The sequence below is a fragment of the Zingiber officinale genome, chromosome 6A (genome assembly GCF_018446385.1).
Source record: "Zingiber officinale cultivar Zhangliang chromosome 6A, Zo_v1.1, whole genome shotgun sequence".
NCBI lineage: Eukaryota > Viridiplantae > Streptophyta > Magnoliopsida > Zingiberales > Zingiberaceae > Zingiber > Zingiber officinale.
Window position 1 is genome coordinate 105,120,735 of NC_055997.1, and position 14,338 is coordinate 105,135,072.

The 14,338-nt window shown below is 34.4% G+C and overlaps 1 protein-coding gene across 4 annotated transcripts; it reads left to right on the forward strand.

The window, feature by feature from the left end:
• The first annotated feature begins 116 nt into the window (after positions 1-116).
• On the forward strand, positions 117-9,470 carry LOC121997242 (vacuolar protein sorting-associated protein 32 homolog 2-like). Of its 4 annotated transcripts, none has more exons than XM_042551561.1 (8): positions 117-296; positions 480-652; positions 4,869-4,968; positions 6,044-6,129; positions 6,238-6,329; positions 6,637-6,751; positions 6,824-7,013; positions 9,166-9,470. In XM_042551561.1, the coding sequence occupies exons 2-7, from the start codon at positions 581-583 to the stop codon at positions 7,007-7,009; spliced, it is 651 nt and encodes a 216-aa protein (XP_042407495.1). In that variant the 5' UTR covers positions 117-296; positions 480-580; the 3' UTR covers positions 7,010-7,013; positions 9,166-9,470. The 4 variants fall into 4 exon arrangements, with proteins under 4 accessions (XP_042407495.1, XP_042407496.1, XP_042407493.1 ...); XM_042551562.1 differs by having other exon boundaries at positions 484-652; positions 9,194-9,470; XM_042551559.1 differs by having other exon boundaries at positions 118-296; positions 9,194-9,470.
• The last annotated feature ends 4,868 nt before the right edge of the window (positions 9,471-14,338 follow it).

The following is a 14,338-nucleotide window of genomic DNA, read 5'->3' on the forward strand; positions in this document are numbered from 1 at the left end:
TGGTCTCGGGCTTATGGCGGGCTTGGGACCCCACTGCGGGAAAGGTCTGCACCTCCGCCGTACGATTAGGCCGTATTGAATCGCGGCCGTTTGTTACCGTTTGTATTGGGAAAAAGTCCGAGGACGGATATCGCCATTTATAATAATTCCATTTGGATGATCTCAACTACGCGACGCGTCTCTTTGATTGCATCGGCGTCGATCTCTCCTGGAAGTTTGCAGGAGCGAAGAGGGGAAGGAAGTTATCCCCCAAATCCGATCGATCAATCGAGGCTTGGAATCGGCTCCTTGCGAAGGTTGATCAATCGTTTTTCCCCTTCTCGATTCGCGTAGTTTTTTATTTTGAAGAATTTCGAACGAATTATTTGCTGACAATTTATCTTTTTCCTGCCTTGCTTGATCTCCTTTCCGCCGATCTGTAATCTTTTATAAAAAGTAATAGTTTGATTTTTTTTTAAATTTTTAAAATTTTTGTGCAGATAGATCTTACGGATCTTTATCTAGGACTTTGGACCTGGACGAGGGATTCGCGGCTAAAACTTTGTTTTTGTTGAGGGTGGTTGTTTAGGAGCCGGCTAAGATGTTTACTCGGCTTTTCGGAAAGCCCAAGGAACAAACCAATACCTTGGCCACTCTCGATAAACTAAATGAGGTTATTGATTTCTTCTTCCTCTAGTTTTGATTCATGTATTATACTTGATTGATTGTTAAGTTTTCATGAGGCCTGATCCTGAAAGCGTTTATTCGATTATAAGTCAAAATAATTACTTGTTTCTTACCATTTCAGCAAACTGGGAAAACAATTGGTTGTAGCAGACACAGAGAAATTGTTTGATCCCTTTATTTATGTCGATTTTCTTTTTTGCATCCTCCAAATGCCCTGATCTTGGTATGTTTAGATACATGAAAACAGAACCTTACTCTCAGTGTTATTTTTACTGATTTCTTTTAAGAAGTACCTTTTCTGCTAAACCACGCTAAGTTTTATATCCCTTGAGAGTGTTTCCTGGGATGTACTATTGCGGCAAATGCAAGTATTTCGTGCATTTTCTTGAACTCTTCCTGATTAAAATAGGAATTTGAGTCACCATAAATCTGTATAATTATAGAAGAGGCTCTTCAATCTGGGTAAAGCATCTTGTCTGTGTTTTCAATCTTAAGCTGAATGAACAAGTTTTTTGACATGTAATGAAAGAATTATGTAGGAGGTGACTTGCTCTTCAAGAGTTAGAGCGTTAGACCATTTAAACTTTTTCAAGATTCTGGTATTTTGTTCCTCAAGCTAATGGTAAAAAAGAAAGAAGCTAAGGTTTTCCAGATTTGAAGAAAGGAAACTAAATGGTGTAATGGAAAGGGAGAAGATACCTAAGGACACATGGACTCCAAGAAGAATGATGGGGTTCTCCATACAGAAAAGAATTTAGGTGTTCAAATGTGATAAGAGAGTGCAATCAAGGATTTCGATACCATGTAGTTATCAAATTCTGTTGGCGTCAAGAAGGACAAGAGAGGCATTAAGGGGTGTTGAAGGTACTGGTGAGGTGCCTAATGGATAGATTCTTGGTGATTGATTCATCATCATCATCCACACTCATAGAGTTGTAGATTGCCTATATGTTGTTCATATAGGCTTGGAACCAACATGGATAGTGTTATAATGAGTTATAATGGTTGGGACACACTGTGGCATACTAACCAACATGTGATGGTTTCATGTAGGCTTGGAAGTGACATTTGATAGTCTTATAATGGGCTGTAATGGTTGGGATACACAGTGACACACTAATAAACTCGTGCAACACTTTTGATCAATTACTTAAAGTTCAATCCTTTCTCGAAGAAGTTTCTGTTAATTGTTAACCACATTGTTTAAAAAAGAGGATCGTGCATTTGCATGCCCATATAAAGTAAAGCAATTACTAGTTGTTGAATCTGTGTATTGTGCAGAAAACAACAAATTGAACATGTGTACAATTTGGGCCATTTAATCACATGATGTTTAGTTGATATATTACGCCTAATTGTGATGGTTAGCACTTATCAGTACAAAGTTCTTTGTCCTTCCTCATATGAATTGTGACTTAGGGTATGTTTTCTAAGACTGAAAAAGTTAGGGAAAGAAAAAGTGGGCTGTGCAATGAGGGTGAATAGCCATTTTCTCTTGTTTCCTTCAGAGGAAAATTATCATGGGGGATAAAAATCCCAAGGGAATCAAATCACCCCTTTTCCATAGAAAATTGTTTAAGTCAAAGAAGCAGAAAATATATTTCTTCCTTTTTCCATCGAAAACTGCCAGAAGCACACAAATGGGCAGAAAATGTATTTATTCCCACCTGGACACTTGTGAATCATGATCCCTAGCCTTTCCAAGCAAAACCTATTTTCTCCTATTGCATTCCGAATAATACATTCCCACCTGGACACTTGTGAATCATGATCCCTAGCCTTTCCAAGCAAAACCTATTTTCTCCTATTGCATTCCAATTAATACATTCCCACCTGGACACTTGTGAATCATGATCCCTAGCCTTTCCAAGCAAAACCTATTTTCTCCTATTGCATTCCAATTGATACAGGTGATGGCACATGCCTTCTTCACACGGTTGTGTTCCCAATTCACACGACATAGGCGATGATGATATTTTTATTCTCAATCCACATGAAGATGGTGTATGTGTTCCCAATCCATATGATGATGGCTGTGGTTGGATTTTTCAATCCACGAAATGCAGACTTTGCTCTTCCCAATCAGACGACTCTCCTTGATGGTGTGTCTTGTCTTACGTGTTTTCTCCAATCTAGCTTTCACCCTTTTCTCGATCCAAGTTTTTCTTCTTGACTACTTTGAATGTATGAACATCTCTAGCTGGTGTGTCTTGTCTTGTGTGTTTTCTCCAATCTAGCTTTCACCCTTTTCTCGATCCATGTTTTTCTTCTTGACTACTTTGAATGTATGAACATCTCTAGCTGATGTGGGAGGTGACTGGTGACCCTTGGCAAACAAGATAGGTCTATGACACTGGTTAAAATTACAAGAATGGGCAGCAATGAGTTAACTGCGAGGGTTGGCTATGCCGAATGAGAAAAGTGGAGTTTAGGGCATGCAACTCTATGCAGATTGATGAAGGCGTTTTGGGAAAATCAATGAATATTTGGTTCTTTTCAGTCCAAAGAAATGTAAGAAAATAACTCCTATAGATTTTAATCCCTTTCCATAAACTCAAGATTTGATCCTTGTCTGTGTAACTTCACAATAATTATCCATGATGAATGTAAATTTTTTCTGAGTTTTTTCCTTTCTCCCTAAGAAACAGACTCTCAAGTAAAGTCTTTTTTTTCCTAAGAAAAGATCCTAGAGCATATACAACAAATGATCCCAAATAAGAAAAGGCAAGAATGCTCTATTTTTAATTCTGTCCTACAATTTCAGTCTAAAATTGCACCAAATGTCATTGTTGAACCTTGAAATGCTTAACATGTTAAATCTATACATTTCATTGTTTTTTATTTTTTTACTTGAACAATATAGAATTTATTTAAATATGATGATGAGATAGAGCCCAATCACTTAGGAGGATCCATATAGCCGACTCCACCTAGTGGAATAAGGCTTGGTTGTTGTTGTTTGTTTAGTATTGCAAAATTAAATGCTTTTCCACGAATCATTTGAATAAGGGCATAATCAAACAAAAATCTCAAAATACACAGTTTTAGATAAAGAACTCTTGAATAAAAATTGCATGTTTTAAACAATCATGAATCTAAAAATATGCTAATAAATATTATATCATATTATCACGTAGAATATGAAATGAGCTATTCTGGATGCAGTACACAAACTTCATTTATTATATAAATGTATGAACTATACAAAGAACACAATAGTTTCAGTTTAATTACTCAATCAGTTACTAATTGATTGCAATAAATTAGTCTAACCAATGCTAATTACTGCAGCAAAAATCCCACAACACCTCTTTTATGTTCACCACCCATGGGCATGCTACTAATGACTCGTAGCACAAGATATTGTTGATTCTGGCCATTACTTAGTGCTTATCCCTCATAAAGTTGGTGCACTCCCGAAGGAATTCCTTCTACAAAATTGAGCACTCAAATTGATTCAATTTGGCTCATTTTTCGATCATTTTTTGGATGGTTTTTTCGAGGTTTTTTGGATGGTTTTTTCGAGGTTTTTTGGATGGTTTTTCCCTAGGGTAGAGAAATCTATCCAATTTGAGATCCAAAGCTAGGAATGCTCTAATCTGTAACTCACTTTCACGAGGGGATTTCCTTTGAAATGGATCGTGACCCCCCTTTCTACCCCTCGGGGGGATTTCCTAGTCTAGACCGACCCTATACGAACCCCAAGGCCAATGACAGCATCCTTTGTTGGTGGTTCACAATGGCATATGTTCACGGAATCGAAACATTTGTTGTTGAGACGTGTTGCTGTGATGGGGAAAGATGCATTGAGTGAAGGAATTTAGATGGATGAGGGGTGGTTTTTGCGCGACAACCCTCCCCAAACTATTATCTTTTGAAAGACCTAACCCTAAGATGAGGGGCTAGTTATCTTTTGAAAAACCTAAACCTATGTTTGGAGGAAGGAAAATGTTGCATTACAAATTATTAGCTAACAACTACAAGGTATATTAGACTCAACTTAGGCCCTAACCCTGAAATATCTAATGTGGGACCAATATCCCCATGACTCGTACTACCTAATACTCTTGACACATAAGTTCTTATCATGTAAATAAATGTATGTTCCTTATTCCTAAGAATATTTAGTTCCTTATATGAATATTTTATGCTTACTATTGTTGCATTAATTCTCAATAGTTCTTTCCTTGTACATGCTTTAGACACTTGAAATGCTTGAGAAGAAGGAGAAAGTTTTATTGAAGAAGGTTGATGCGGAGGTTGAAAAGGCTAAGGAGTATACCAGAGCAAAGAATAAGAGAGGTAAACATCTGTGTCTGATTGTGGAGTTTCTCGTATTTATACTTGATAATTTTGCCAATTTAAGTCAGTAGCACATCCTTTGTATAATCTTGCAGATAAACATTAGAGAATAATATTTGTGCTTGATGGTGAAGTTTTTAGTTTTCATGTTTGATAATTTTGCTAATTTAAGTTACTAGCATGACCTTTGTCAAATCCTTGATAGACATCAGCTACTTAATCTGTTACATATCTTAAACTTCTATCTTAATTAATAATTTTGCACATCTTAAGATGCATAAGTATTTTATTTTGATTGAGAACACTTAACATATTAGATTTGATGAGTCTGTTGGATTTAAATCCCACTTTCTCCTTTGGGCATCATTGCAACTATTTGATATGTGGATCTTTTTTTGTTGTTGTGTTGGTGTAATCTTCAAGGAAGTGAATGATTTGTGTTCTGATTCTTTGGGCTTCCTGTCCTTTGGCCCAACTTCCACTGATGATGTGTCTTCTCACTATATTATATATGTTTTTTTATTTACATATAATAGTAATGAAACTGGGTAGGATTTTAATCTCCCCGTTCATTGGAAAAATGAAATGTTTGATATGTGGATGGGGTTTAATTAGATTTATGGCAATGAAGCTCTTGCACAAACTTAATACAGTTATTTTCATAGCTAGCTTAGGTAAGACACAATATTTTTACATTTATTTATGGTACATAGAAACCCACTCGAGTCGTTTCTGAATAAAATGTAATCCTGGGATTTTCTTGCTTCTAAGATAATAGCTAATGTCATGGCTCTATTTCTGAGTCTTGATGTTTCAGGAATATGGATGTAATCCAAGATTCCAAGGGACATATTTGATTATTCTATCTGTGATTTTTCAAAGGATATATATGTTAATACCCTTGGGATAATTTTTTATTGACAATTTTATTTACCTTTTTAGAAATTTATATTTCTGTAACAGCATATGAGAACTGAATAGTTATGTTTGTGCAATCACTGCTGCCTTTGATACTCACCATCTTATGTTTATTTGCTGTGCTAACTAATGAAAACTGTGTTTTCACCTGTATTAGCTGCTATACAATGCTTGAAGAGGAAGAGACTTTATGAGCAACAAGTTGAGCAGCTTGGCAACTTCCAGTTGAGAATTCATGATCAGGTACCACTTCAGCCTGAAGATGATAAGTTAATTTGCAAAAGATGAGAAATTCTGTCACTAAACATCACAGCTATGCTGAGTATTTGTTTTATTGCTTTGGAATGCAAGATGATAATGCTGGAGGGTGCAAAAGCTACTACAGAGACAGTTGATGCCTTAAGAACTGGAGCAGCAGCAATGAAGGCCATGCAAAAAGCAACGTAATTCATTACATTTTTGTGATGAGACTTAGAAATATCCTTTTCTTGCTATTAGATTGTGCATGCCTTTCCAAATGACTAGTCTAAGATTGCTTAGAATGTTATAGCAGTAAGAACTATGAATGTCTTAATGTCGCATTCTCTGAATTTTAGACTAGTTTGAATCAGTTTATTGTTCCTTGATGTTTTGCTGATTTTAGCTGACTTCAGTTTTTATGATGACTTTGGCCATTGCATTTCCAGCCTCTTTTATTGCTTCAAATTTTGGGTACTCATGGGCTGTATTGTTGTTTGTTTTATCCTACAGTAACATTGATGACGTTGATAAGACTATGGACGAGATTAATGAGCAGACAGAGAACATGAAACAAATTCAGGAAGCATTGTCCACACCAATTGGAGCAGCAGCTGATTTTGATGAAGTACACCTCCTCATGTTCTATAGTTTACTTTGTTCTTGATGTCTTAACATTCAATTCAACCTTTCTATTCAGGATGAATTGGAAGCAGAACTAGAAGAGCTTGAGGGAGCAGAGTTGGAGGAACAGCTTCTTCAACCTGCTACAACTGCTCCTGCTGCTCCAGTCCATGCTCCTGCTGGTAGAATTGCTCGACCTACTCAGAAAAATACTGCTGAAGAAGATGAGCTTGCTGCTTTGCAAGCTGAGATGGCAATGTAGTCAGGTACAATGATCCTTACAAGTTGCAATTCTCTAATGTATGCATGTCAAATACTTGTATGAAAATTTTATCTTGTTTTCTCATGTTCTAATCTTTTCTAACTACTGTTAACTTCATGTCAAATAATTTGGAAGTGCTGTCTGAGAAGGGAAATTTTGTTACTTTATGTCCATGTCTTGCTTGGAGAGTCTCTTTTTTCACGTTGGAGTGGTTGATGTTTGTGAGGTGCTTTTAAGTTAGTTGATATTGGTGCTGTTCTGCTTAGTGGACATGCTGTTCATTTTTGAAAACAAAGAAACTGTAACATTCATGCTAACTGAATGACTTGAATAGTTTCGTGTAACAGTAATGAAATAAAAATATGTTTGGATTCCTCAATCCTTGGTGATAGCTCGAAGCTGTGATGTAAGAAGGGAATAGGGGTTTAATTCCTCATTAATATCCATTCTACTCCAATATGTTTATCTCCATAGATTAGTGGAAGCGTAACCTTTGACTGATTCTTAGTTGCAATGTAATGACGACAACAACAACCAAGCCTTATCCTATTAGGCGGGGTTGGCTATATGGATCTTTCTACGTCATTGGATTATATCCTCTATTATATCATCATCTATATTTAAATAAATTTTATCTTGTTTATTGCTGCTAATTTAAATTTTCTTTGGTCTTCCTCTTTTAATGTATATATTTTTCATAGTTTCAGATGAGTGAAATTTCATGTTAACTTACACACATGTTTTCTACTTATTTGATTCGACCAGAAAACACACTTTCACGTGCAATGGATCTTAAATCCAAACTTTTTTTTTTACAAAAAAAATCACTTCAAATCTTTTTTAATTTATATATTTGTTTTAATCTTTAGCAAATAATTTTTATATTTCCCCCCTCTGTTTTCTTATGGCAAAGGAAATGGCTGGATGGAAAATATTTCACAATTTTTTTCCTGTGAGTTTTTTCCCTTGTCCTTTTTCTTTCCACTGGTTCCTTTTGTTGTGAGAAACAGCATTTTCCAGAGCTATGTCATTTTGTACTTAATGAGTTCAAAGACATCTTCAACTTCATTTCTAGCTAGTAATATCCTTACCCTGTTTTTATGAAGTGTTGGTTGATAATTTTATTTTATTTATTTCATTTTCTGCTTCATTGTCAAGTGGTCTGCTTTTGTGTTATCTCTTGCACATCAATTAGCTTTAACATTTTGTTACAATTCTTCTTATTGAGGAAACTGATGAATATCCTTTCTTTATCTAGTCTATTTGTGTTCTGCCAGACATTCATTTGAATCAATAAACAAAATTTCTCTCTACTTGAAAGCGTAGGCTGTCATATCTTCTTATTGTGGATCTTCCAGCCAAGGAAATATTATAACTATCATGACTACCTCATTCCTTCAATGATTCTAGTTATTCTATCCAATCCTTTTAGTGAGTCGTGACTAGTGTGTACTGCAGCTTCCTTGTTGATTTGCTTCAGTAGGCTACAACATCATCAAATATTTTTCTTTCTAGCCATTAACGGAATGGCTTCCAACTTCAATGCTGACCTCCTGGAATTATCTTGCTGGAAAACACAATCATCAACCGTCCATCTTGAATTATTTTAAGCTGTTCAGTACTACTTGCTGCCCTGATTTTCTTTTCTGTTTGATTCCATGCATAATGTTTGGACAAGATTGGGCGATTGCATATTTTTATAAAATTGTTTTTGTTCTATTTTTTAATTATTGTTGTGGCAAGCAGTGAAGGCCAGATTTATTGGTTCCAAATTTTGGTGCTGTCTTTAAAACTAAAAGTCCACTAGATTTCAACTACAATGTTTGCCTATTGGAATTAATTTTGGTCACTAACCTTCCATCGAGTCATTATCTCTAATTGTTCAATTGCAACTTGCTCCCATTTTCTTCAATTACTTACAACTCTCTGCTACCTGTATTGTTTGTAACTCCTTGATCACAAATTAAGTCTCGGCAACTTAATATGGACATTTATTCTACTCCACTCTTTTTTTTATTAAAACATTTTCTTCACTTGCAAAACGATAGGTTTCCTCTTCGACCAACATTACCTATAAGCTTCTTATCATATTATGCGCACAAGTATATTCTTAATGATGCTGATATCAAACTAATTCCTCTGTGTCATTATTTCAGTGTTTGGAGTGTTTTTATTCTTCTGCAGGCTTCTTTATTCTACTGTGAGAAAGTGATGCTGAATAAGTGAAAATGACTTGTCCTTCAAGGGACGGTGGAAAATTTGAGTTGAAAAATGCAACAATACAGTCTGTATGATAAACTGAAGTGGTTAAAGAAACGAGTTTGCCATTGACTTAATATTATCTATTTGTGGTTCCTTGTGTCTATACATACACATTCTTGATGTAACTATTGAACCACTATGCTGTACCCTGACAGTTGGTGTGTTTATTAGCTCTTTTGCCGCAAAAGTTTACGTCGAAGGGCCGGTCCATTCACTGAGTGTCTAAACGAGTTGATGGTGGAAATTTTCATATTTGGATTGACCTTAACTGCCCCTCCAGAGTGTGCAATCTCCGCCTGTTAGCAGCGTAAAAGTCTTTTCTTTATCATGTATTCAAAGTTGGACAGCAAATTATTCAAAGCAGGCACTTGAGTGTGCATCAAATCATGCATCCATCAAACGAGATAACTTGTTTCATTTATAGTCCCTTGATGACCATTTTGATTTTTTTTTTTTTGAAAACCTGAAATGATATGATTGGAGTCATATATAAATATAACTAAGGGGCAGTGGTCACTTTTTGTGAATTGGCCATTAAAGATATATTTTTTTTTGTTTAAAATATAATTTTGATAGCAATAAGCTAAGTTTGCGAAGCAATCTTAAACCCAAAGCTTTTCTTAAACTTTAGCTCCCCTTTGATCCTAGATATTCGTAAAGTCTTGCACCTCTAAATCAGGCTAGCTTTAAGGTAATAATTTCATTTTCGAATGGTTTAATATTTTTCCTTTTTCATATATTAAATATTACTAAACATGTGATAAATTAAATATATAAGTGTGATCTCAAAGATGTTATATGTAAGCATAATGATAAAAAAAAAGTTCTCTCTTGAGTTAGTGCAGGACTATTACCTCCTTATAGATGGTCGTAGGATAGATCATGTGGGGTTATTGGGGTGGTGGATTTCATCTTTTGTTACTATGATTATTTATTTATTTTCTTTGACGTGTATGAAACTCAAGTCTAAGGACTAGTTATATTTATTTATAAAAAAAATGACTAATTATATTTATTTATAAAAAAATAATTAATCGTGTATATATATATATATATATATATCTTACTATTTTATTAAAAATCTCTCCTTTTTATTAACTAACTTTGGTGAAGCCTAAAATGTATTTACGTTAATGTCCTTTTTTCTATTTACACTAAAAATAATTCCAATGTTTATTAGTAATTCCACGAGCGAAACAATCAGTGCTCTAGAGTTCGAGACTCAGTTACAATGTATTACTATGATTTTTTCTCATCATTAATTTTCTCTGGTTGTTTTATATAAAAAAAATATAGTTCTTTTTAGTCCCATATCTTAGAATTGACAACACTATGATCAAAGAAGCTTTTATAAATATTTTAGGCCGACAATGTTAAAAAATATATTTTTCTTAGTTTTTTTTACTAAGACAAGTATAATATTAAATTAAAATAATTTTTTGCATAGGGAAGTCCGTTACAATAGTTTATTGCTGGGATTCCCTAGCATCACTATTGCATGGGTCTGACGAATCTTACCCAAATAATTAATTCTTGGTTTATAAGGATGATACTAGAAAATCCAAACAATTCGAATTTTTAAAGACCCAAATAATTTATATATTATTATATTACACACCGACATTGTTATAGCTATTAGTTATAGTATGAAGTTGATATCCTATCTCAAAACTACTAAGATTAGAGAGGCTAGGGAACTTCTAATAAAAAGTATTTAAATTTTTATCTTACTTTCTCTCTTAATGCATAATTAAAGCAACAATGTTGTGGAAAAAAATTTATTGCAAACTATGAGTGACACAATATTTAAAGATCACGAATAAAAATCTAATGTAATTTATGAACGTAATTACATTTATATAATAATTTTTTATTATAGTTTGATTGCATTAAATCACTATCACTAACCATTTCTATTTGCACTATAGTCAATCATCTATGCACCACATATCAGACAATCAAACATGACACTAACAAGGGACCATATTTTAGTAAGTAGGTCAATAACAATGACATTGTTAGTAGATACTTTTTTTCATTTCATTATGAGGCTAGCGATGCGAAATGTTTGAGATAAGCGAGTCATTTTTTATCATTTGGATTGTCGATTACGTCGGTTATGTTGAGATTTGAATTTCAAACTTTATGAAAATAACACTTCATATACTAGTCACTAGATTATCTCAAAAAAATACGTACCATAGTGTCGCAGAGAGAGTACGGACAATACGTTTGGTTGATTATTATTGGACATATCGGTGAGGATATAGACGTTTGCTTGATCCTCCCTTCATTGACAGACCAATATAAAGTTGATCGCTAATTTAATAATGGATTTTATAATGGGTCAGTAATTTAATAATCATAATTAGTAAGTGATTGTTATTTTATATTAATTAACTATTGAAATAAATTTATTTATTAATTTATGATCAATTATAATTTTCGATGTCAAATTATTGATGGAATTAATTATCACTTGCTAATTTTCAACCACAAACTATATACAGTTAATATTTAATGAAAGAATTTTATTTCGATAGTTAAATCCGTCCTTAATTCACATTTTTCTAAATAGTGAATATTAACAATTACTTATTATTATTTTTAAAAATTGATTAGAACTTATTAATCACAACTCAATTGATTCTTGAGAGCAAACTCTATTTTCCTAAATTTTTCTTCAATTTTCTCAAATGCTTATTTATGTATACATTTTATAGTAAAAATTGCTCAGAATTAAAAGACACCTTTTATACGGATTATGACAAATGGATTAGAAGGTAACGTGATGATCAAAATTAAAATAATGTAACAATGCTATTTCAAAAGGAGTAATATCTCCTTGTTTGGCTTAGAGTTCTCTAGTATTAAAATCTTTGGATTAATCAGACTGGATTTTAATATGGCAAGGAGAAGATGATCGAATTAGGAAGTATAATGTCTCAAGGGTAGTTGAATCTTGGGGAGATCTTACATAGCAGCCGGAATGACTGATTTAGTCTACAACATATCAATCATAAATAACAGTGTGAATGTGCATTCGTTCGATCTTAAAGTCAGGGTGAACATGTATGCTCTGATCGTACGAATATTCGACCAGGTTAAAGGCCCTTAGCCTCATCAGTTCTCATATGTGTGACCGGCTGAATAAAGTCCGGTCTGGATAAAGGCACTCAGTCTCATCCGCTCCCATCTGTGTAACCGATTGGATAAAGCCCGACCGAGATAAAGACACTCAGCCTCATCAATTCCTATATGTGTAACCGATCAGATAAAGTCCGATCGGGATAAAGGTGCTCAACCTCATTAGTTTCCACATATGTAACCAACCGGATAAAGACTGGCCGGGTTAAAGACACTCAGCTTCATCAATTCCCATATATGCGACCGACTGTTCGGGCTTAAGGCCCTTAGCTTCATAAATCTTTCCAGGTACGCCCGACCAAAGTGCACATACACCTGGTCAAGCAAAGGATTGATCGGGCATACGCCACTTATATTTATGTTATTATCAATCGCCCGAATGGAATTCCAACACAATATTGTTATTATCAAAGGGATTTCCCAAAATCCTGATACACCCTACCATTCTCCAGTAATTATATTAATGTTGCACAGGACGTAATTGGGCCACTTAATCTGGCATAGGGCAAAGGAATATACAGAATGCAACTAAATGGTTCAATAAAAGAGGTCGGGTTAAGGACCAACCAAGATATATTTAACACAGATTACATCATCTAAACAAAAAGGCTGACTTAAGGACCGACCAAGAAATATTCAATGTAGATTATATTAGCCAAACAAAGAGGCCGGCTTAAGGACTGATCGAGATATACTCAACAAACAAGCAATAGACAATATTTTCATAGCTTTCAGGGTTGTTGGGGAATACTCCTTGGGCACTTCTTGTGGAGGTTAGTTATGATGACATACTCCCTCGATAATTTCAACAAGGTTCTAAACCATAAACGACAAAAGAGGTACATCTATGGGTAGAAAAAAGATTTTTTGGACTATTACTACATATCATTCAGACTGTACTTTTACCATCACCGAACAAACTCCGATGCACGATGCCACCTTATAATCTTGGAGGTTGTGAGAGGTGGTATATAAAGAGGATCATCTCAGTGGCAATGTACGCATCATCTGCATCTGAAAACTACTCTCCTGAAACCTACACTTGCACGTATCCACTATTGTTCTTCATTTTACTCGCCGAAGATCGTACTGACTTGAGCGTCGGAGGGCCTTGTCAGGGATTCATTCTCTGGTCTTTGGTCACTAACGCTTTGGAGGTCTTCTCTTCATCAACGATCAAGCCATTGTCACCCGTGCACTATCTCCTCATCCCTACGACAAGATTCAACCTCCAACTTGAAACGATATTTCAAAATTCAACCTTTAAGTGCACAATTGAGCTATTCATCTAGGTTGGTACGACCAACAAACTTAACCGTGTCAATATCTAGGTCAACATGTATGTTGTTTTTTTTTTGGTGATATGAGAATGACAACTTTTCTCCACTTATACATATTTAGAAGTGGTATTTTAAAATATCCATCCGAGATTTGAACTCCGGTTCTTTTATTATTCCTATGTGCTTTAAACTACACCACACTCCAAAATTAATTTGATTCAATTCAAATGTACCGTATCTAAAATTAATATCCTAAATAGTATAGGAGAGTTTTAAACATGAAACAAATTAGACAAGAGATATGGTATAATAGATAGTTGTTACTTTAATATGAGTCAAGAAATTTAAGAGATTGTTAAAATCATACCAACAAAATTGCATCATTGATCCATTTTTGGAAGATCAAAGGCATGTTTTACGAACAACCATGTTTCAAAGTCACAAACAGCTACTTCACAAAATGACAAATGCAAGAAATTAAGAATCTTATTAAAATAGGGTAAACAAAGCCTTACAATGTGATCTTATTTCAAACAGTTCTTGGAAATGTAAGAATAAAAGCAATAGGCAACAACAAACCACACCATCCATTCACTACAATAATATGTTCTTTAAAGACACATATAATGTTAGTACAATT